The sequence below is a fragment of the Denticeps clupeoides genome, chromosome 20 (assembly GCF_900700375.1).
Source record: "Denticeps clupeoides chromosome 20, fDenClu1.1, whole genome shotgun sequence".
Lineage (NCBI taxonomy): Eukaryota > Metazoa > Chordata > Actinopteri > Clupeiformes > Denticipitidae > Denticeps > Denticeps clupeoides.
In genome coordinates, this window is record NC_041726.1 from 1553299 (window position 1) to 1578829 (window position 25531).

Here is a 25531-nt window from a genome sequence, read left to right on the forward strand (position 1 = left end):
CCACGAAAGTGCCTGTAAAGCCAGGTTTTTTAATACAGGCAGTAAGCTGTTTATTTCACGGTGACGGCTCTCCATCGCCTGATGAGTTTCTGCCTGTGTGGATCACCATGAGCTCCAGCACCCTGGGGGGGACAAGAGAGAGCATTTCACGCCCTCCATATCTTAATTGCCCTGAAGAAATAATGATGATGATAATAATAATAATAATAATACCTTTTATCATTATTATTTTAAAAGTCAACAACTTCCTGGTGCAAATTCCTTTATTTAGACATGCGTGTAAGCCCTGATGATGATGATGATGATGAAGGGGAGGAGATCATGTGACTCGTTCGGAAATGTCCTTAAGGCCTGAGAATGCGCACTGGGAGTGTAAACAGGTGGCCGCGCTTTAACAGCCACGCGCAGCAGCACTTAACGCAGCAAACGGGGGTGATGTCACCACTCATTAACAGCACACACACGTGCACACACACACACACACACACACACACAGGTGGCAACATGTTCCACTTTCAAGATGTCCAGAAATCAATTCCTGCTCTATTTTTATGTGCGGGAGGGAGCAAGATGGGGGGTGATGTCATGCATTTCCTGCCAGCTTGCGGGGGGCGGCACAACTGCAAGCTGCTACTGCCCCCCACTGGCGAGAGAGGAACTTATTACATAAGGCTCGGTCCTAAAGAGATGACATCATGTGTTTACATGGAAAGGAAGGGCTCAAGGTGAAGCAATGGCATGTAGTGGCGATGAAGGAAGAGCGCAGTGTGGTTACATCACAGCTTAAACTCACAGTTAACAGCGGGGATGTGAGAAGGAGGTCGTGGCACGTCGGTCAGTTCGCAGAAGGAAGGTCTGCATGACTGCATGATGAAATAAGAAAGCCCTGTTCAGAAGACAAAAAAACACACACACACAGGCCACTCGGTTCTTTGTCAAGAACACGACGTTCCTCCGAGTTCATCTAGAGGAGAACCTCTCCTGGGCTCTCAACACCCGCAGCATCTTTACTTCCTGCGGCACCACCCATCCAGTGGTGGCCTAGCGGTTAAGGAAGCGGCCCCGTAATCAGAAGGTTGCCGGTTCGAATCCCGGTCCACCAAGGTGCCACTGAGCAAAGCACCGTCCCCACACGCCTGTCATGGCTGCCCACTGCTCACTCCGGGTGGTGGGCTAAATGCAGAGGACAAATTTCACTATTTCCACCGTGTGCTGTGCTGTTGTGCATCACATGTGACAATCATGGGAACTGCACCGAATCGGACCGCATGACCCTACAGTGGATAGTGAGGACAGCTGAGAACATCAACGGAATCTCTCTTCCCTCCATGGCAGAAATTGACCACACCCTCCTGGAAAGGAAGAAGGTACCAAAGCATCCGGGCCCTCACTGCCGGACTCTGCAACAGCTTCATCCCACGGGCCATCAGACACCACAAACACACACTCTACCTCTGTATCTCTGTTACATTTCTGTTATTGCAGTATTATTTTCCTTTTTTAGAGAAGATGATTCTTTGCACATAACTTTGCACATTTTTTTACTGAGCACCTTCATTAATAATTTTGTTTTTGTTAGACTTATACATTATTCTTGCACTGCCTGTGATGTACTTGATTTTTGTTATGTCATGTGTTAACGTGAATGTCCCCTCAACTTCTATTGGCCGCTCTCCTCCTCGTCCCGCCTCTCTCGTCCTCATTAGCATTTAAAGCTACAGACACTGAAATCTCATTGTGGGACTGGATCAAAGTGGCTTTAATTTTGGAAAGAGTTACAGTATTAGGGGACCAACAAGACCGATATATAAGCAAAACAAAAATAAAATTTAAAGAAAAATACTACATTTTACTTTATAATTAAAGTCATTATTACTATATATTACAACTAGTATGAACTCAGAAATTTGTCAGGTATGACAATTTAGATTTTCTAAAGATTGGTTTCTGACATTAAATTGGTCCACTTTTGAATTAAATTAAATTAAAAAGAAAATAAGGGTCAATATAAGGGTCAATTTGTGGCTTGACATATCCATCCTTTTTTAATTTAAACAAAATATCAAAGACAATTCTTACAGTACTTTATGGAGGCCCAAAATCAAGGATTCCGAATGAATAATCTGAAATCCTCAAAAATGATATTAAAAAAAGTTCCAAAATGTTTCCATAAAAAAATTCAAAAATAATTTTTGGTTGAAATGACAAACTTGTCCAGAAAGAAATAAACCCAAGATGATATATTTTTATTTTCGTCAAGACATTTCATCAGTTTCATCCCCCAAAGATAAATATTGAAATTATACCAAAACTCCTCCAATCACACAAACACAGGATTCCTCAATTAATCTGAAAATTCACCTGAATGTGACACTTCATGTCAGGAATCACCACCGGTGTTGGTTAAATATTGATTCAGGAAAAAAAAAATTTATTAAGACATTTCTTTATTAGCAATTATAGGCCAGGGTCTGGTAGATTTTGGTGGATCCCGAGATTAATTCAGCCAGGGGGATTCATTAATGACATTTTGACATGGACAACAGCTGACCCAGGTGCAGGTTCAGACAAAATCCAAAAGGTGGAGGTAAAGAGCAAAGATGGAAAAAGATGGAAGATGTTTGTGCTTTTTTATGATGATTATGATTATTTTAAAAATAAAAGGCTGAAAGAATATGAAAGTGAGCAAATAATCCAAAAACATTCCACGCTGGCTTAGAATTTAATTGGTTCATTCCTATTATCATTCCTACTACCAGTCAAAAGTCTGGACACTCCCACTAATTTCTGACCCACTCAATCTGACTATATTTACACTGCAGAACAAAACGGAACCGCAAAACTATCAAAAAACACATGTGAGCCTATGTGGAAAACAAGAAAATTTTTCATGCTCCTCAGAGCAGTGAACTTCAATTCAAACTTTTGGCTGCAATAAGGAGGGTTTTCCGACAGTCCTGTGATGAGTACCCACTGGCTGCTATTCAGTCTGATCCGTTATAGTCTCCAAAGCCTACATGCAGCAGATGTGTCTGAACTCGACGATGGAACTTTGGTCTCCCTTATGTCTTCCATTCAACAGCATTTCCAGCATGGTCCACTGCTTCCTCCGCTGAAGTTGATGCTCTACACAACCCCACAGTAACACTCCCCTGAATCTAAAGCGAGCGCAAGGAATGGCTGGTTTTATCCCAGGTGTTCCGCCAGGATTCAGAAAAATAGCCCTATTATTGAGAGCACCTCAATGAAACGTCAAATTAAGGTGCACTTGAACTGTGAGAACGTGAGAGCTTGAGTTGGAAATCCCACTAAATCCCAAGTTACAATATCACCTCAGACCCCAAGGAAAGTTTTTTCTTTTCCCTGTTGTAATAAAATCTGGATTTCTTACAGAATACAGAGGGATATATGAAAAGTAAAATCTTTTTTTTTTTTTCAAATGTGCATGGCTGAAATTCGGTCCTTTCATGGATAAGAATAAAGGAGAAAACAGCATTTTAAAAAAAAAAAAGGTAATAAATAAAACAAGTTCTCAATGGCTTAGGGAAGGGTCGAATATAGAATGTCCATTGGCAGTCCATGTCTTCTGTACTTCGTACCAGCGATGTGTGTGGAGGTCAGTTCAGCTTCTTGCTCTCTGCGGTGCCGTGGCAGTGCTGCTCGTGGGGGCTGAAGTCGCTGCAGAAGCCGTTGCTGGAGGCTGGAGGCGCTGGGATCTCTGTGCAGCTGGGAGAGCTCATCCCGGAACGGAACAGGCACTGGTCCACTAAGTCTGGACTCTGCTCTACTAATGTTCTGAACTGGTCTGCCACAGAGGAAGAAATCGCAAAAAGTCATAAGTTACCATCTATACAGCAATATATCGTGACATTTTACATGGTGGTACTGTATCGATTAAATATCAATATTCTGTATCCAAATTTAGTCCAAATTCAGTTCAGTTGTTTTGGCTGAATTATTAATGTAATGTGTTCCACACAGATCGTACACAGTTAAAACAGTATCTGTACTGGCCATTGTACTGGTTCAATTGCACTTATTACACCTCGCACTGCACCTCGTATACTCCGAGCCTCCAGCACTGCTCGCCTGGTCCCTCCATCTCTGAAGGTAAAAGGAACACATTCGTCTAGACTCAGCTCAGTCACTGAGCGCCTTCACACGGCAGCTCAAGACCTTCCTCTTTAGAGAATATTTAGATGAACTTGTAACCTTCTTCTTGTCTGACTTCTGTATAGAAACTAGAACAGAGTGAATAAAAAGGTTGTATTCATAGTTGGGGGTCCTAGTGAACCAGAACTGACCACTTCATCCATGGTGACATGGAAGCACGTTGTAAGTCGCTCTGGATAAGGGCGTCTGCCAAATGTCTTAAATGTAAATGGTAGTTCATGAATAATCTGACGTACCAAACGTGATCTTTCCTTTATTTGTGACATCAACGACTCTGAAAACCTCTGCGACATCCAGGTCAGCCACTCCTAAAGTGCTTCTCAAAATAGCTGCCAGATCTTCCTCTGTAATTGATTCGTCTTCTTCCTCAAACATCTGTATAAAACATAGAAAATTATGATTTTATATATATTATATATTTGAATGAATGTGTGTACAGAACTCACTCACCGTGAAGGCCAATTTTATGGTTTTCAGGCTTTTGAAGGGTCTGTGGACCACTGATAGGGCGATGACGTACTCTCTGAGGTCCACTGTACCGGTGCTGTGCTATAAGGAGAACATATTCGTAATCACTCACTATTAAAAAACCAATCCCTTCATTGTTGTCATTATCCTCACCAACATCACCATCGGCATTTCAGTGGAAAGCTCCCCTAGCTCCTTATGAATGCCATAAAGTGTATTTTACATCCGAAACACTTATCACCAGCGATATACTCACATCATCAAAAAGGGCAAATATGTCCTGCAGCTGCTCTGAAACAGGGAGGTTTAAGTGCTGGGCGAAGTCTTCCAGTCCCAGACGGTCCCCCCAGAGTTTTTGGGCCCTGCTGGCCAGATCCTGCAGAACTTCTTCTGTGACCCCTGTTTTCAGCCTGGAACAGAGTGACAGAAGAACTACAGAACCCATAATGCACTGTGCTCTGGCATTCAGTGGTCATTTGTGGTTCAGGGTGAAATCATAATATAAATTGTGCTACTGTATTCATTATAAAATCAGTTCTAATACTATAAAAATTATGAAGTGCAACAAAAACCGTCTGACCCTCTCTCTGGTTTCTTACTTTTTTTCCCATGTTCCCATAAATAGAAATAATAATAATAAATATTTGTCAAACACTTAAACTCAAATCACTTAGAAGAGACCTCCTTGACAGTCATGTAGACCCAAATTTCCTCAAAAGCTAGACTATTTGCAAGTCTAGGGTGATAGTAGCCTAGTGGGTAACACGTTCGCCTTTGAACCAGAAGACCCAGGTTCAAACCCCACTTACTACCATCATGTCCCTGAGCAAGACACTTAACCCTGAGTGTCTCTGGGGTGGGACTGTCCCTGTAACTACTGATTGTAAGATGCTCAGGTAAATGCTGTAAATGTAAATGTAAATTGCAAGTTATCGCAAACGCTTGATTGAAGTTGTTGCTAATAAGGGTGGCACCGGGTCCTTATAAGAATTTTCTCCATTAATTATAAAATTCTTTACTTAACCGCATTTTGTGTTTATTTGTAATAAATAATATTTATTAATATTATTTGATGATCTGAAACATTAAATGTGAGTACATGGAAAAAAAGTAAGAAATAAGAGAGGGGCAAACGTCACTGTATTGTCAAACTGCGGTGTTTTGAAGTATAAAATTGTGGATTTTGTTATGTAAGTCTCATTTAGTTAAGCATTTTGGTCTGACACTCAGGTACCTGGCGTCGGTGCTACCGAAGACCGGAGGGCCAGCATTTCTCTCTACAGCCACTAGGGGGCGAAGGTGGTCTGCCTACTGTGACCCAGTACAGCCACATCCACATCCGAGATCCATTCCTCAACTTTTCAATGCAGTCCAAACCAAACAAAGTTTTTTTTTTTTTTTTTTACGATGCTATTCAAATTAAGAGCTGCGCCTGTAGAAGTCATGAGGCGGAGGGAGCAGGGTTTGATTTTCCATTACTCAGCACAGAGCCGGGCCGGGCCCGCTCACATCTATTGAATATTTCATTCTCGTTTATGGGCTGGCTCAGCGGCAGATTAGAAGAGAATCAATAAAGGAACACAGAGGTTTGGGCTTGGTGGCAGGACGACTCCCTTAGGTCACTCGTGCTGCTGCCAGACTCTTTCCCGAGTCCATCTCGGGCTGCTTAAAAGGTGCTATTTACATTAGAGAAGCTGTTAGCATCCAATACGTCTTAATGACATTCCTGATGCAAATTTCATGATGCAATAATTGTGGCAATATAACCGTGTCTGTGACTAGGCTATGAAATACAGATTATTTAAGATTATGGTTTTCTATGGTCTGAATTTTTAAAAAAATCTGACTCATGATTATGATATATTAATAATTACTGTACATGTGTAATAACTATAGAATAATAAATGAGTCAAATCTGCTTTTAGTACAATACATTCTACATTCTTCAAAAAGTGTTAATTTAGCAGTCATTTCGGTCCAAGACCCTTCAGTGGTTACAGGTACACTCCCCCCGGGGACACAATTGAACCTGTGACTTCTGTGGCCATCTGGTCCCCAGGATAATGAGCTACTTCAGGGCACTTCCTGACAATCTACCTCGGAGAACATGTCAGTCTAAGATCTGTCACATTAATGGACATGAACACACAAGCCTTACATTTTCATACAGCCTATGAAATTCAGCATAAATCGGCGCTGTCAAGGTGAAGCTCCACGGCGTGATGTGGAGAGCAGTATCAGACCGGCAGGGACCCCGCTGGCTCAACTCACCCCAGCAGGCGTAGCAGCCTGGAGAACTCCAGCAGGCAGGAGTTTCCGGGGGGACGCAGTGGGCCCTGGACCATGGAGAGCTGGCAGTCCTCGAACGAGTAGTCGGTGATCGGCACGTTGAGGGCTCTGTCGAGGAAGACAAACTATTCATTAAAACATTTTTACATTTAACCCTCCAATTAGGGTCTAGGTCAATTTAACCCATTTCCATTATTTGGGTTCGTGAACATGTTTTTTGAGTTTTTTTTATTATTATGAACAAAAGCGGTCTAAGATCATATTATGGACATTTACATTTACAGCATTTATCAGACGCCCTTATCCACAGCGACTTACAATAAAAATTGGGACAGTCCCCCCCAGGAGACACTGACATTTGGGTGGTAGTAGCCTAGTGGGTAACACACTCGCCTATGAACCAGAAGGTTCAAATCCTGCTTACTACCATTGTGTCCCTGAGCAGGACACTTAACCCTGAGTTTCTCCAGGGGGGGGACTGTCCCTGTAACTACTGACTGTAAGTCGCTCTGGATAAGGGCGTCTGGTAAATGCTGTAAATGTAAATTTGACCCCCGTAACAACCCATTTTCATGTAATATGAGGGTTAGAATATGGTACTGAGACGTGAAGCTTACTTGGCCATCACCCGCCTCACATTGTTGGCGAACAGGGCCGGGTTCCTCCTCTCCTGCTCTGAAGGTGTGTAGGTTGGGAGGTACTGCGGAGAAACCAGACGCGGAGTGTTTACAGCGACGGCATTTCCAGCCGGAATCTGCCTGCCTTGGTAGTCCGGCTTTTCTGGGATTACAGAGCGAGATGAGTTGATGATGAAATAAAAAGTGTCTGGGGAAGCGGAACGGGGGTCTGGAAAGAGAAAATGTGTCCCAGGATTTTTGAATGAGGGCAGGGACACAAGATGACAAACCAAACAATTGCCTCGCTCACTCCATCTCAGCCATGTTGGTAATGAGACCCGCAGGACCGACAGTGTCCATAAAACAGATCGATGTGACCGAGGTGGACCTGCAGAGTCGGTAGCCGCCAGGAGCTTGTTAAAATAGGTTTTTCCAGCTTGTTGGAGAGAACCTGAACATTCGTTGCACTGAACCTGCACCACACTGCATGTACCTGGCGTTCTTTAAAAAAAAAAAAAAAAAACCTCTCACCTCAATCTCCATGCTGTTGTGCAACTGACACAGCGTGAGCCACAAGATTTTAAATCTGCATGGGAGAAACAATAAAAGGGGGTTCAGTGGCAGAGCGGCCAGCCACACGCACAAACGCAGGTGCAAACACAGAGCCGGCACTCACGCTCCGGGGCCCTGCCACGTCCACGTGATCGTGTCCTGCCAGGAGAGAAGGAACGCGGTGAGTGGACAGAGTGGACAGTGCAACATGGTGGGAAAATGACATGTGTTGTCTGTTATAATATTTGCTGAAATAATGTCACCAGAGACAAATTAAACAGCTGCAGTGCATTTTATGCAGTTTTGTGTAAAGGTTTGATTTTTCTATATATTTTATAAATTTTAGTATTTCTACCCTCATCAGTTAATGTTTGCACTCTCAGTGTTTTAAAAAGATACATTTATCTTTTGTGATTTAAATGACTATAGGAGAACCTTCTTTTGATTAAGACACATTTTTGAGAAAACAGATCAATGTGACCATGGTATATGAAGATCATGTAAGAAGGTAGGGTGTTGTTTTTAAGATAGTTAAATAAAAAATAGATCATTGTCACATTTAAAGAAGCTAAGACATATAAATTAACTCGCATCCACTGTTACGGTGCATTTATTAAATAAAAAGATGCTATCAAGTGCACATAAACAGTGTGGTTTCAACCAATCTGGCAACACAGGCTTGCTTGAAACACAAACGTTGCATTTGAGGCCATCTAGCTGTATTCTCTGTTTCATCAAGATTCTGAATGTGAGACAACACAACACTTTCAGATGTATCATGACAAAAAAAAAAGTCATGTTCAGGCTAATATAAATACTAATGCTGCAAAGTGCATTATTCATTTTTTAACATTTAGTTCACACTTTAACTCTGGACTCAAAAGCCTGAGAGACAAAAAGAGCGGAGGAGGGTGGAGAGGGTCCGTGTGCAGCGTCCCCACCTGTGTGGAGCCCAACTGTAACCTGACCTGGAGTGCATTATTAATGGAGATAAAGAAAGTGAGGGAGGGGCAGAGAAAGGCAGGAAATAAAAGAGAGAATGACCTGGAGCAAGATATTATTGGAGGATAAAAACAGGAAATATCAAAGGAAGGTTAAGTGATTGCGCTAGAGGGAATGAGGGATATGAAATGGAGAGAAAGGGGCGGGCTGGTAGAAAAAGTCGGCTGTGCTGACAGGATGTATAGCCAAATCATGATGAGCAATGGCAAATGTAATCAAAAAAGGTTTTGTGTGCGTCTCACCATGTCATTCAGATAACGGAGCACCACTGGCTGCACTGGGACTGCTGGGATGAAGGCACCTGGGCAGATCAGGTCAGAGAGAGAACTCGTCTAACATAAAATTCCATGTACAGTACTTCCATGTCAAAAAGTGGGTAAGGGGAGGAGCTGAGGAGAAGTGGGCGTGGTTGTATCAGTTTAGTAAGTATTAGAGAGCATTTACAATTTATTTGATTTTTAAATACAATATGTACACCAAACTATCACTTTAATGAGTTCAAACCATAAACAGAAATTTTGCAAAAATACGAACACCATAAGTACCCAAAGTTTATTGCCGATTACAGAAAATTCTGATGTGCAATTCTGCACATTGAAACCACCTTCTACAGTATCAGCACAACAAATACGGATCTTCAATTGTTGCCATGGCTTTTGCCTCAAATGGCAGCTTAAAGACAATATTTGCTTATATCTCATTAAACTCTAAAGCCAACATCATCAGAAACATAGTCAGTAACACTATTGCTGAACGTGCAACAATCCCATGCCTCCCGACTACAAATTTACCCTGACAACTGCATCCCAAGAAGTATAGCTACGCACACATAGATGACATGACATAACGGTCCCATATGCACTTTACAGCAACACATTAGACAAAAGTCAACTAATCTGATTTCAGCAAGGTCCCCTGCAACGATTCCGAGCCAGAATCAGAGCACAGATCCTGCCAGGCTCATTAAATGCAAGGTCTCCATCAAAGCCAGAAACCCTCTGAAATGTAGCCTTGAGAAGTTACAAGAAGTCTTCCGCAGAGTTATTGTGGCCGGGAGCCATAAGATCTCTGCGAACGGTGTTTTGCGTCGGATTTTAGGTGGTTGATCAAATCAGTTTTTGATCGAATTTATCCCATGAACGACGACTAACAAACAGTAAACCGCAGTCATCTACAGTTACAGGACTCCTTTCTGGTGATGTCTGCAAGCTTTCACGAACAGGCGCGAGACAACAGCCCCTGTGAACTCCAATGACCCTCTCTGTGCTGCAGCCGGTATGCAAACGTGCGGTGAAGAGCCAAAAAACGAAAAACTCCAGCCACATCCAGCCCTCTCCCATGCCTCTGGAGGGTGTAGAAAACGCTCTGGAATGTAGATTTACATCATAATAATCTGGTGTAAAGGTCACCAGGACCCAGGATGACTCTGAGGAAAAATGTGCTTCGTCCCACACTGATGAATTCCTCCGTAATCATGCAATGAGTTCTTCACTCAGAGACATTCCCTCTCAGGTCATAACACCAGCAAAACATGTTCAGCTTACTTAACCCTGCAAGTAAGCTAGATGTGGTAAGTGCATGTTTGCATTCATAGACGTGAACCATATATTTAAATATTTAGGTAAACCATAAAAGTTTACTTAAATACTTAAAGTTTACTTTAGAAACTTTCCTTCAATCATTTGGCATACAGTACAGGCCAAAAGTTTGGACACCTTCTCATTCAACGTGTTTTCTTTATCTTCATGACCATTTACGTTGGTAGATTCTCACTGAAGGCATCAAAACTATGAATGAACACATGTGGAGTTCTGTACTTAACAAAAAAAGGTGAAATAAGTGAAAACATGTTTTATATTCTAGTTTCTTTGCTCTGGTTACTGCTTAACACACTCTTGGCATTCTCTCCATGAGCTTCAAGAGGTCATCACCTGAAATGCTTCTCCAACAGTCTTGAAGGAGTTCCCAGAGGTGTTTAGCACTTGTTGGTCCAGCTCACCCCAAACCATCTGGATTGGGTTCAGGTCCGGTGACTGTGGGGGCCAGGTCTCCACTTTTTGTTAAGTACATAAGTCAAAGTCAGCTTTATTGTCAATTCTGCCACATGTACAGGACATGCAGAGAATTGAAATTACGTTACTCTCAGACCCATACAAGTAACATTAAATACAAAACAGTAACATTGAATACAAAGGTATAAATACAATTTAACAAAAACACAATATACAATTTTTAAAAACACCATATACAAATAAGGGCACATGGTGGAGAGTGCAAAACCATGTAGTGCAACAGAGGTAAGTTTAAAGTAACAAAGTGACAAGTGAGGTTGTTGGCAGACCAAAGCTGCACAGAGTGACTGGTGCATGGTCAGTTTGTGTGTGTGTGTGTGTGTGTGTGTGTGTGTGTGTGTGTGTGTGTGTGTGTGTGTGTGTTTGTGTGTGTGTTAGGGTTCAGAAAGTTTGTGGGGCAGAAGAGGGGAGTGAGGGGAGTGGGGGCAGAGCCGGGAGGGAGTTGAGTGTGCTGGTCCTGGCCTGGAGACTCCGCAGTCTCCTCCCTGATGGCAGCAGGCTGAAGAAGGTTTGCATTGGGTGGGTGGGATCAGCTGCTATGCCGAGGGCTTTCTTGGTGAGGCGTGTACTGTAGATGTCTTGGAGGGAGGGGAGAGGGACACCGATGATTCTCTCAGCTGCTCTGACTATGCGTTGGAGAGTTTTTTGGCAGGACGCATTGCAGGCTCCAAACCACACAGTGATGCAGCTAGACAGGATGCTCTCGATGGTTCCTCGGTAGAATGTGTGCATGATGGGGGCTGGTGCTCTTGCTCTTCTAAGTTTGCGGAGGAAGTAGAGACGCTGTTGTGCTTTCTTGGCCAGTGCAGTGGTGTTATTTTTCCAGGAGAGATCCTCAGTGATGTGCACACCCAGGAACTTGGTGCTGCTCACTCTCTCCACGGATGCACCGTTGATGGTCAGAGGAGCATGCTGAGTGTTTCCTCTCCTGAAGTCAACAACAATCTCTTTCGTCTTCTCCACATTCAGGGAGAGATTGTTGCTTCTGTAGTTGGACTCATCCCTGTTATTAATGAGTCCCACCACAGTCGTGTCATCCGCAAACTTGATGAAGAGGTTGGAGCAGTGTGACGGAGTGCAGTCATGGGTCAGCAGAGTGAAAAGAAGGGGGCTCAGCACACATCCCTGAGGATGTGTGCCCCCGTGTTTAGAAAGATGGTGCTGGATGTGCTACTGCCAACCTGTGAGGAAGTCCAACAGCCAGTTACACAGTGAGGAGTTGAGCCCCAGCTGGATCAGTTTTTGTGTGAGCTGTTGTGGGATTATAGTGTTAAATGCTGAACTGAAGTCTATGAACAACATTTCGGACATATGAGTCTTTTTTGTCCAGATGTGTGAGTGCTGAGTGGAGTGCAGTGGAGATGGCATCATCGGTCGAGCGGTTGGGCCGATATGCAAACTGGAAGAGGTCCAGTGAGATGGGAAGGACAGACTTAATGTGCTTCATGACTAACTCCACATGTGTTCATTCATAGTTTTGATGCCTTCAGTGAGAATCTACCAACGTAAATGGTCATGAAGATAAAGAAAACACATTGAATGAGACTTTTGGCCTGGACTGTAGTTTTTGCACATTCACAACCAGACAGCTCTATCTAGTGGTGATTCCTTATATGACAGAAATATTCATAAATGTAAAAAATATCTGACTGAAGTTAATGCATCGAAAATAGAATAAATAGTAGACAAGATATATGTATGCATGTGTATTTGTACGCAAGTGTTAGTCCATTCAAACTGTTGGCAAAAACCTACGACATCAGGTTTATTAAAATTCATGACCAGGAGCTGCTCCTAGTGTCAGGTGGGATGTTGGGGTATTTCCAATGTACCGATGTCCTCCAGAAGACAAGGGCCCTGATTCAGGGCTAAATTACCTGCTGTTAATGGACAAGTTCTGGGCCTCGGCCATCAATCTGTGACGCTACCACTGACATGTTCAATAGGAACGGATTAGCCAGTTTCAGAACCAGAATTTTAAGAAGCTATAAAGAAAAGGCAGCCGGTTGGTGTTATGTGGTGATAAAATAGCATGCTGGGAAACTAATGGACGTTCCACTGAATACAGCGACTTATTTCGAAAGCGTACACTGAACAATAACAGCATCCAGACGTGGACGCCAGCGCTGAACTGCGTACAGCAGCTCACAGGCTGGGAAACGGCAGGCAGCGAGCGGGAAAACCGAGCAGGACAGGCGGTTGCAGCACTCGCACCGAGCGGGACATGCCTGGCACAGGGCTGAGCGGACAGGGATTAGGCAGACAAAGCTGTGGCGGAAAAATGAAGGGAGGACGCAGGATTAGCCGGTGCTAGCAACTGCAGAAAGCGGCGGCCGGGCGTCGCCCCAAGGGGGGGGGTGTCGTGGCTGACGGACGTGTGGGGACGAGGAGTGGAGACGGGCCACAAAACAATCAGCCTCCCCACCCCATCACCGCAACAAGAAAGCAGCGTGTCACTTCCGTTCAGATATGCGTACCATCATGTGTCGGCAAAGCGGACTCGTCGCTTGTCACAGTGTCACGAACCGGGGTGTCTGTTAGTCAGAGGTCGGCGTGCGGACGGACACATACCGGGCTTAAATGTGATGAGACAGGATCTATTTGTGCACGTCCCCTCTGGGAAGATCATGATCTGAAATTGACAGCCAGCAGAGGGAAAATATTAATAACAAAGAAGAGCATCAGAGGAGGGAAAAACAGTACAAAACAGTAGAATGTACAGGGGGCGACCATTTATATGGATCCACCTTAATAAAATGGGAATGGTTGGTGATATTAACGTCGTGTTTGTGGCACATTAGTATATGTGAGGGGGCAAACTTTTCAAGATGGGTGGTGACCATAGTGGCCATTTTGAAGTCGGACATCTTGGATCCATCTTTTGTTCTTTTTCAATAGGAAGAGGGTCATGTGACACATCAAATTTATTGGTAATTTCATAAGAAAAACAATGGTGTGCTTGGTTTTGACGTAAATGTATTCTTTCATGAGTTATTTACAAGTTTCTGACCACTTATAAAATGTGTTCAATGTCACCAACCATTCCCATTTTATTAAGGTGCATCCATATAAATGGCCCACCCTGTACATACGCTGCATTACAAATACTCCATTTTATCTGTAAATGACTTTTATCATATCATGCAATATATTTTAAACCTTATTTCTGAAAACGTTAAATGAAACATATGAAACGGTTTGCTTTTGGATGAATAATTTAAAGAATTTGCACATTTTTACATTTAAAAAAGATTTCCCTGACGTGTGCATTCCCGAGCCCGTGGAATAAATGTTATATTTGCCCATGCAGTTCTTCATCTGCATTGTGCAATTGTGTGCTGCGTGCACTAGGCAGCGTTCACCAGTTCACGTCACGGGAACATGCAGGCGGCTCAAATCCAGGCCCGTGTGCTGACAGCACAAGAGAGGAGGTCAAAGGCCTCACGACTCCTGTTCAGATTCTAGACTTTGACAGAGACTTTCTTGCTCATGGGAAAATTTTTGTAGTCAGCCGTGGCGACGATAGCAACTCTGTGCTTCTTTATATCAGCAATGAAAAAACCTTTCAGGACGACAACAATCACAAGTATTTTTCAAACAGTTCAGGGACATTAAGACGAACGCTGTCAATGGGCCCGAGGGTAGGAGGCACATTTAAATTATCTTCGCACAAGACTTGTGTGTGCTAAGTCTTACTAACAGGTTAATTAGTCTGTCTTCTCCCGGTTACAGCTACCTGGAAACCTTGGTATTTTATAGTGTATTTTATAAGGTATTTCATATATTTCATAATATATATGTTATTATGCAATATCATTTTTTTTTTGGTTGACTAGGACCATCTACACTATCTGCACTTATCTACACTTGCAGTTTGATTTTTACTAATGCATGGAATAAAAAGAATGGCAAAAGAAACCAAAAACCAAGAAGAAAACTAAACCAAAAATGGCATACATTAACCGGACAGCTAGCATTACTTGATTTCAGTTTGGAAAATTTTAACATTTTAACATTGTGTCTGTACACTGTAAGGCCAAAAAAAAAAAACCTCAAATGGCAAGATGGAATCATGTTAATGTAGAAAATAAAAGTCTTTAAAGGGACATTTTGATAACTGTACTGAAGGACAGCGAATGCTCTTTTACTGACACATTACTGTTATGCTCAGCCTCTGGTAGCTTGTAACTTGTGCTTAAGGAACATTGAACCTTCATAATCGGCATTAATTTTGGCCATTTCTTTTTTTTTAAGAAACCAGAATGGACCAGTAGTGCTGATATCGTGAGCGCAGAATAGTCAGTCGTTCAAGAGAGTCAAGAAATGGCTGGACTCTCTGTAGAGAGCTAATGCACGATTGTGAAATGTAATAACCTCTCTGCAAACCAAATCTATTAACACCTCCTCCGCTATAGTGAGCTGGAAGGTTTGCTTCTGTCAAAAGCCTGGTCAGAGCTGCACCTGGGGCCACACTCCTCCAGAACACGCCCGCCGCTTGATCTCCTCCACCGTCTTCCTGCGGGAGTCCTGGTCAGACCGGGACACGAACACTGGCCGGATGAACTTAATGAGGGCTGCAAGAGTCAGAAGGGGAGATCAGAGAGGTTACTCAAGCCCCAAAGCTCAAGCCGGAGTACAGGGCTTTGGCTAAAGGAAGCGGTTATGAGTTCTTTTTCCTTCACTACGTGATCTCCATCTAAAGAGTCACTGCTGTGGGCTCGATAGTATCAGGTTGGAATGCTGTTAGTTCAGATGGATCTCCACAAGCGAGAGACGTATTTCCGGAGATTTATCGCCCAGCCACCCCTGCACTAGAGAGACAATGAGTCGGTTCTGCACACGGTAGCAGCTGTAGCTGGGCTTTATACTAATGGCTTCAAGCGTAAAAAAGAGCCACATGAAATCACAAGAACTCAGTTCAAATGTATCTGCCAAAGGTTCTGTAGACTCCTGTGTGAAGATGCAATTGTGGTCACGTTAGCCAAATGTCATGAGGTCATAATGAGTAACAGGAATGAGGGCTTGACTTTGTTTTCAGAACTTTAAATTAGGAATCAAATTACATTTCTCAATATCAATTATTTCTACATACAATATCTTGATAATTGATGAGAAGTTTTGAGAATGACACAAATATTTCTCCCCAAATTTTGCTGCATCAGTGTTTTTAGATATTTTTGTCAGTTGCTTCTTTGGTGTGTTGAAGTATAACTACATGCTTTTTATATGTTTCAAAGGCTTTCATTGACTATCACACCAAGCTTATGCAAAGTTTGGAGTGTTGGAGGTCTTTTTTTTAAGACCTCTGCGATTCGCCCTGGCATGCCATCAACCAACTTCTGGCCCAAATCCTGGCTGATGGCGACCCATTCCTTCATAATCAGTGCTTGGAGTTTGTCAGCATTTCTTGGGTTTTTGTATTGAAATACTGTTTCACACAGACCCCCCCATAGTGTGATCGTAAAAGAAAGAAAAATATATTGTGCACAAACACACACTAAACTAAACTATACTAAAACTCAAATACTCTACAGCATCTCTATAAAAGAAAAGTAAAACTTTTCTGCACAATGAACAGTGAAAGTGAAGTGGTTATCACATGTGATACACTGCAGCACAGCACACGGTGCACACAGTGAAATTTGTCCTCTGCATTTAACCATCACCCTTGGTGAGCAGTGGGCTCCATGACAGGCGCCCGGGGAGCAGTGTGTGGGGCAACCTTTTGATTACGGGGCCGCTTCCTTAACCGCTAGGCCACCACTGCCCCAGAGCATGGCTTCCCCGTCGAGGAATCGAAACCCGGTCTCCCACGTGACAGGCGGGGATACTCACCACTATACTAACAGGAGACAAACATGGCTCTTGAGGATTGACCACAAGTTCTCAATTGGATTAAAGTCCGGGGACTTTCAATCTTTTGTTCACCGAGCCACTTAGTTATCACTCTGGCCTTATGGCACGGTTCTTCACCAAACTGGTCTTGGATGGTTGGGAGAAGTCTCTGTCGGTTGAAGTTTTGGGACCACTCTTTATTCATGGCTGATGTCCTGGGGCAAATTTGTGAGTGAGACCACTCCCCCGGATGAAAAGCAGCCCCACACATGAATGGTCTCTTTACTGTTGGCACGAGACAAGACTGATGGTAGCGGAATGGGGCTTCATCAGAGAAAATGTCTTTACCCCAGTCCTCAGCAGTCCAATCCCTGAACTTTTTTGCAGAATATCAGTGAGTCCTTGATGTTTTTCTTGGAGAGAAGCGGCTTCTTTGCTGCCTTTCTTGACACCAGGCCGTCCTCCAAAAGTCTTCTCCTCACTGTGCAGATGCACTCAAACCTTCCTTCTGCCATTCCTCTGCACTGGTGGCACCCCGATCCTGCAGATAAATCATCTTTAGAGGACGGTCCTTGCCCTTCCTGGACTTTCTTGGGCGCCCTGAAGCCGTCTTCACAACACTTGAACTTCTCTCCTTGAAGTTTATGATGATCTGCTAAACGGATGATTTAGGTGCAATCTTAACGTAATGAAGACTGCACGTGTTTCCCTGCAGGTAACCATGGTTAACAGAGGAAGAACAATGATTTCAATCATCACCCTCCTTTTAAAGCATCCAGCCTGCTATTCTGACTCAATCAGCACGACAGAATGATCTCCAGCCTTGTGTTGGTCATCACTTTAGCTTGTGTTAACCATCAGCTGCATTTAACCCATCACCCTTGGTGAGCCGTACCAGGACAAGCGCCCGGGGAGCAGTGTGTGGGGACGGTGCTTTGCTCAGTGGCACCTCGGTGGCACCTATGCAAATCGGGATTCGAACCGGCAACCTTCTGATTACGTGGCTGCTTCCTTATTCGCCAGGCCGTGATCACTTCCCATTACATTCTTGAGTTTATGCGAATTGCTGTAAAATAAAAAAGGAAGGAGATTTTCTCCATTTTTTATATGAAGTAACACTGGCAAAATGAATGGTTATTAGCCATTGCTAACATGATGGGGGGGGGGGGGGGGGGGTAAACATCTTAATGATCAATAGTATTGATTTCAGGCCAACCCTGGCATTAGCTACAACACAGTAAATAGAGAAGGGCTGTGCACACCTTCAGGCGAATCTCTTCCGGCTGCAGCGTTAAGAGTTTATTGGCCTACTTATGTGCATGCACATCAAGGAGGAACATTAAAATGTTTTACAGCTCCAATAAATACGTGCACCAACAGAAACTTTTAAAAGTGCGGCGCAACGAGCACGCTCACGAGTGGAGATTAATATTGCCTGAAAAGATTTAAGATTTATTATCGATATTACAATTAAGTGGACGCTCAGAAATACATTTTTAAAAAGCACTAGAAAGAACAAATAATTATTTCATGAAACGGTTTGAGCTTTTAATCATCTGTCGATGTGACGTGGAAGGCGGACTGTACCTTTCACACGCCTGTCTGGAGGACAGTGTCCCTTAACAGCACGGCGACAATTAGCGCCCTGTCTCCTAGCTCCCATTTCCCACCTCGCTCGCTAACAAACAGACGAAAAGGGAATACGACAGCGTGCCGGGACAGGCAGCGTGGCTCTCAGAGCTGAAGAAAAGCGATGTAAACGGTTTAAAGTGCCTAAACAGACAATGAGGCGGCGCCACTGGACACCCCCTCCTTCTTTCGTTCCGCTTGCAGCATATGGGTGGCTGGTTGACAGGCCCGAAGCCCCTATGGAACTGGGTTACGCTGGGTATCCTCCAGAGACCTCTTCCTCCGCCTCTCTCCCGGAATATTTAAAAGCAGCACTGGTATAGCAGTAAGAAACCACGTTTTCCATTTCCTGTCCGTCAGGTGAATTTCCACACCAGCTCATCTTATTCAACTTGACGGGCTGCTGAGTAGAACCAGAACAAGGTTTAAAAAACCACCGCTTAACCCTCATTCTGTTTTGTGTACTGAATGGTTTGTGGAGGTTCTGTTCATTAATCGCACACATTAACACAAGTTATCAATGTAATTTGGTCACTTGACATGACTGAACCGATTGCGATGACTTACTGCCCCAGACCGGAATGTCCCTGTTCTCTGCCTTCATCACTATGGAGGCCATCGTCATGGTGACCGGGATGGCATCGAAGTAGGAGGAGTGGGGAGCCAGGGTGAGGATGGGCGCTTTGCTGGGCAGAGCAGGCCTGCCCTTCACCCTCACCCAGTGGAAGCCTCCGGAAAACCACATGGCCCTCATAATGGCCTTCAGGACCAGGTCCACCAGCCTACAGAGAGAAGATCAGAACGTAAAAATATAAAATCAAACACTGAACACATATTTGAAACAGATTTTTATTCTGGTACTTTGAATGAAAAAAAGAACATTAATGTAAAGGCACTACTCCACATAAACCTGCATTTTAAACAGCGATGCAGCTATTTGAACACTTCTCTGGCAGGGTGTTACTGACGTTAGCGGCTTTTCATGGCTGCATAATGTGGCTTTTTGGTGTTAGTGAAAATGCTCTAATAGTGAAGCTGAACCTGGTCGAAGGTAAATGCCCATGTTTTTCACATTTATTTATTTATTTGTTTGTTTGTTTGTTTGTTTATTTATTTATTTAGGGGGGGGCAGATAAGAGTGACAGTATCGCAACAACTGAAAGATTTTAACATATGTGAGTGCACTTTAGCAGGTGTATACCGGTCTCATGTACAGACACACACACACACACACACACACACACACACACACACACACAGCCCACATGTGAAGAAAATCATGCAGAGCTGCATTCCGTGCAATCACCGTCTCGTCACACTCACCACCTCCACCAGCACAGAGGCTCCACGGCGTCGTCCGAACGTCCCACCGTGGCCACGAACGCGAACGGCCAGGCCAGCAGCATCATGAAGGCGGCGAAGAACAAGCGGACGGGAAACAGCGTCAGTGTCATCACTGTGATCTGAAAAAAAGGTGAATTCTCTGTACAAAAAGTTGCCAGTCAGCATTAGAGTATCATTTATGGTCTGGTGTTCCGTGGGGGGACTGATACACATCCGGTGTTCTTTTTTTATGGCTTCCGTCTACTTCCGTCTGCTCTGCGGTGAGGTCTGAATTGGCACGGAAAAATCCACTAGGCCACCTCTGTCCAGGCCAGGATTCGAATTCACGACATTTACATTTAGAGCATTTATCAGACGTCCTTATCCAGAGCGACTTACAATCAGTAGTTACAGGGACAGTCCCCCCCTGGAGACACTCAGGGTTAAGTGTCTTGCTCAGGGACACGATGGTAGTAAGTGGGGTTTGAACCTGGGTCTTCTGGTTCATAGAAGAGTGTGTTACCCACTAGGCTACTACATTTACATTTTACATTTACAGCATTTATCAGACGCCCTTATCCAGAGCGACTTACAATCAGTATTACAGGGACAGTCTCCCTGGAGCAATTAAGGGTTAAGTGTCTTGCTCAGGGACACGATGGTAGTAAGTGGGATTCGAACCCGGGTCTTCTGGTTCATAGGCGAGTGTGTTACCCACTAGGCTACTACCATACCCTACTACCTACTAGGCTACTACCACCCTCAGAGGCCACAGCCATGACCTTGGAGGCCACAGCCATGACTAGAATCTGACTTCGATAAGTTTATTCACTGCCCACATACCTGCTTATTTCCAAATAAGCAGGTAAATGGATGTTCATCTTTCATATTAAATATAAAAAAATTAAGTATTTTCATAGTGACCTGCCTTTGGTCATCTCTTTTTTCACCATAATCTGAAAGCCTTGTTCACTTACGGTTTGTTTTAAAATAGAAAGTGCAATAAAAATGTGTTTTACGTGAAAAGAATGAATAATCGTGATTATAAATTATAAATATTGATCAAAATAGTCGGGATTTTAATTTTGGCCAAAATCGTGCAGCTTTTTTCAGTTGAGCCAGAATGACCTCGTCTGATAAAGGTTTGATTGGACATTTTGCTGAAAAAGACAGCATTTCACATATAATTCCAGGTAGCGTTGTATTCGTTCAAAAGAACTCATCTTTCAATGGAACGCATGCAACTGAATCACTTCCTCAAGTGATTCATTCGTTCCTCAGCTCGGTCGAGCTTTCGGCAGCACCGCTGGAGGGAGGACGGGACCAGGACCTGAATGAACGAATTACTCGGTGAACTACACCCTCCCCAACCACTTTCCTCCGCTGTTTTAAGACATTTCGCTTCCAAAGGTTCCGACTGGCAGTAGTGCGAGAGCAGTGAGACTCACCAGCCGTATCAGGCACTAGGCAGGAGCAACGAACGGAAATAGGGGTTCAAGAGTCAAGATTTTTATTTCAAACAAGCAAATTGCTCATTATAAAACCAAAAGACGAATTGACCAATAACATGCTTGAATTCACTATTACAGTGATACACTCTCAATATGAAAGTATATTCTACTTTGTCTTCGTAAAAATAGCTGTAGTTTAAACTATTCAAGTATTCCAATTTCTTATAAAAAAAAAAAGTTGATTGCATTTCACACCAAATTAACTGACAACTGCAATCAGCATGACAAATAATGTCCAAATACAATGAAAATCATTTGTTCAGCCCGACTTATGAAAGCTAATTACAACAGTTAGCGCAGCCCCAAGCAGTAACATAACTTCACATATCTACTTTACCTGAAATACATCCTGAACCACTCTGGTTTTACTGTGCATAGTTATAGTTATAAAAAATAAATAACCCAAATAAAATAGAATTAAAGAGCAATAAGGCCAGTAAAAAATGCAGCCTAACTACAGATCCCATAATGCAGTTGTTGGTGTGTTGTGTTGACATTTACGGCATTTACCAGACGCTCTTACCCAGAGCGCCTTACAATGAGTAGTAACAGGGACAGTCCCCCCCGGAGACACTCGGGGACACTCAAGTGTCTTGCTCAACTGAGCCCAATTTGGCGAGTAGACCAGTTAAACCTCTCGTTAGTATAGTGGTGAGTTGAATTTGATTTGATTTAAACGGCATACCATTGGTACCAATTTAAAACAACAATTTATTCTTCCAAAGCTGTTTCTCAAAGGAACAGTTCAGGAAGTCGGCGTCTCGGGCTCCTCCCACCGAACGCTGAATGACTTGGTGATTCGATCATCAACTCTTCGGAAGGAACCTTTTTAGTGAACTGAAAACTATTTCAAGGTAAACATGGTAATTTGACTTTGGTTCAGGCTACTTGACGTTCTGGTGTCATTTTCTACCAAAGGTTTTGGTCTAAAATTGGGCCATTTTAATTAGGACAATTTAAAATGATTTTCATTACCGATTCATTATATCCTGTATGATTAAACAAAACAAAACTTGTTTTTTTACTATTGCTCTTATGCCTTCAGTTTCTAAAGTTCGGAAGCATTGCAAATGTCTGACATTCATGCTTAATGACCCGTTTGAGTTTGATCAGCTCCTGTAAACACGTGATTTTTCTCGTTCTAATTTGCGTCGCCTTATTGAATTAAACAAATCCGAATTTGGAGCTCCTGCGCCGTACAGTTGAATCATTGTTCACCCGTCGGCGAGGCCCAACGACCGGGGATCCAGCGTTCACGCAGGCTGCTGAATATTTAACAGGCCTCAGAGCGTTCACCTTGCGAATTCCCAGAAATATTTTCCCCGACTCGCGGCAAGCTGACACGCTGGACTCACGGCAAGCTGAGTCGCGCCGACGCATGGTTTGGGCGACAGGCTGCCGCATGGAACAAGGTTCGTTCTTGCTATTAACAATTATGGGGGAATGGAAACACGTTCAAGAAGCGGTCAGTAGGAGAGTATGTTTTTTAGGTTTTTTTTATCTTTAGCATCAGCGAACCTCTCAACAGAATAATCTGTTTTATCGATATTCAACAGTACAAAGTTCAGTCCCGTTGACAGTAAATCTGTACATCATCTGCATATAGAAGGTTGCCGGTTCGAATCCCGATCCGCCAAGGTGCCACTGAGCTGAGCACCGTCCCCACACACTGCTCCCCGGACGCCTGTCATGGCTGCCCACTGCTCACCAAGTGTGGTGGTTTAATACAGAGGACACGTTTCGTAGTGCTGCAGTGTTTCACAATGACAATCACTTCACTTTCACTTTCATATAGCAGCCGTGGTAATTTTATCTCGTCTAGAAGGTTTCGGGCCAAAGGGAAGCATATGTAAATTTAAAAAAAAAAGTGACCCAAGAGTTGAACCCTGAGGCACTTTCTCAAAAATATGTCTTCCCTTTTTGACAAAGTAGTGTCCAACCCAGTTTGTAGGCCTGTGGGTCAATGATGTCCAAAGCAGCTCTGAGATTGAGAATTAATTTCAGTGTCCGAATTAAAAATAACCTTTTTTGACGGGACCCAGTTTAACACACATCCCACATGAAAAAAACCCATACATCTGAAGCCAGATGTGCACAGGCCTTGTAATATAAGATTTATCATACAGCTTTAATGCTAGCTATCTGGCATCAATTTAATGGCAGACAGCTGCACTTTAGCTGTTTATTTCGCCAACTCACGCGGGAAAAGCACTTTTCAAAAGCAAACACACACAGATCAAAAGCATCAGTGTAAATCTGGGGGGGGACACATCACACAGAGTAGCCATTAAGGTCGGATATGTCTCTAACATGCATGTGATTGGTCCATTAGGCCAAGGGCGGGGGAGAAGGAGGGCGTCAGGCTGCCGGCTGTTTATAATGTTCATTCATTTATCTGCATCAGCTGTCAACCACTGCGGTCCACTGCCATCAAGGCTGCAGTGACAACGGGTCGGGCCTCCCTGAACATGGACCTCAATTAAATAGGCAAAGAGACAAATGTCGTATGATGCTTCAAGTCATTTTAATTCCCTCAGAACTTGAATTATTTTAAGAAATTATTTGAGCATTTTCAGGAAAAAACACCTCAAGATAAATGGCCCACAGCAGATTAAAGAGATCAGGGTCCTCTTCTTCCTCCATCACACGAATCCCGAGGGTCTGGTGATTGTGGAGTGGGGGGATGGTCTCACTTGGAGACGGCAGCCTGTGGTATACAGCTCCAGACCCACAGTAAATCAACACCCCCACCAACACCCCTATTCCCCATCTGTTCTCATCCCCAACATGCTCCCTTCTTCCATCTCGGCAGCTATTAAGCAAAACCCCCGTTCAGAACCCAGTAAATCTTAGATAAAGGCCATCTCTGCTGCAACAAGATTTCAGCGAATGCTTTTTACCCTGAAAGGTGCAAAATCAGCACATCAGAAGAAGAGTCAACAGAACAACACTGATGTATGAAAGCTTCTACGTTGGACATGTCAACTCAAAATTATATTACATTTAAACGTAACACCTTATTCTGCTCAAAATCACCCATGGATGCCAAGTTTGGTTGCAATCTGGTAACAAAAGGTTTTACTGCACACTCATCAACTATTAATGGATGCTCAGAATCTCTGGATGGGGAGATTTTTAGTGCAATGGTGCACTAAATAGGACTGCCCTATTTAGGGGTGAGACGTTCGAAGGTCACCACTGTCCTTGTCTTTCTGAAAAATTTCTCGCAATGTGACTGCAGCTTGGTCCTTCGTCTAATGACCATCTAGGGCTCTTGATCGATGATCACGATAAAAGTTAGTCTAGTGGGTAATACACTCGCCTATGAACCAGAAGACCCAGGGTCAAATCCCGCTTACTATCATTGTAAGAGGGATATCAAATGTAAAATTCAACTCAATCTCTGTGATCAGTTTTGGGCATTTTTTTTCAAAATCACAATAAAAATGGCCCAAATTTTTATATTTTGCGTGAGTATGTACATTGCCAGGAGACTAGGGGGGTCTGGCAGGTAGTTCTCGTGAGTCTCTTGCATATTGATAGAAGCTCCTTGTTGTCCTCAAATTGACTATAACATCCTAGAAACTAGAGGAAGCAACGAGAGACAGCTTGAGAGAAGTGCGAACGCATACGGTTACGAATACGGTAATAACAGGTGCATTACAACGTGACAGTGTTCACTGTGGAAATGGCTGAAAACAGAGCGGAGGAGGGCAGCGATGGTCATACTTTTTTATGATATTGCCAGACCGAAACCGAAGACACCTGAGATAAACAAATTGCTAGAAAAAATAGAATTGTTCAAAACGTGATAGTGTATCGTGAACTTTTTTTTTTTGCCATATCGCCCTGCCAATGCCGTTAGATGCAGTAAATAGTCAAATAACAAATGCAGCAAATTGTAGAAACGAGCAGGAAAAAAGGAGCTAGCTGTAATCTTTTTTTTTACTACTCTAATCAATAAGAGGCACCTCGTCCAACAGAATAATGAGGGCTGTTGGCTTGATTAAAGACAAAAAGCCTCGGAGTGCACATGCGAGTGGGGTTTAGATGTGGAATC

The 25531-nt window shown here is 43.4% G+C and overlaps 1 protein-coding gene across 1 annotated transcript in view; it reads right to left on the reverse strand.

The window, feature by feature from the left end:
- Positions 1-2225: 2225 nt before the first annotated feature.
- lpcat1 (lysophosphatidylcholine acyltransferase 1) overlaps positions 2226-25531 on the reverse strand; it is a 29636-nt gene continuing 6330 nt past the window's right edge. The window contains exons 2-14 of the mRNA XM_028964193.1: positions 19961-20100; positions 19205-19419; positions 15635-15747; positions 13745-13805; positions 9344-9402; positions 8224-8258; positions 8079-8133; positions 7548-7630; positions 6913-7038; positions 4898-5051; positions 4624-4722; positions 4410-4548; positions 2226-3805 (exon numbers count right to left, since the gene is read on the reverse strand). Of these exons, the coding sequence (XP_028820026.1) occupies positions 3618-3805; positions 4410-4548; positions 4624-4722; positions 4898-5051; positions 6913-7038; positions 7548-7630; positions 8079-8133; positions 8224-8258; positions 9344-9402; positions 13745-13805; positions 15635-15747; positions 19205-19419; positions 19961-20100 (1467 nt within the window). The 3' untranslated portion in view covers positions 2226-3617. The remainder of the gene's footprint in view (positions 3806-4409; positions 4549-4623; positions 4723-4897; positions 5052-6912; positions 7039-7547; positions 7631-8078; positions 8134-8223; positions 8259-9343; positions 9403-13744; positions 13806-15634; positions 15748-19204; positions 19420-19960; positions 20101-25531) is intronic.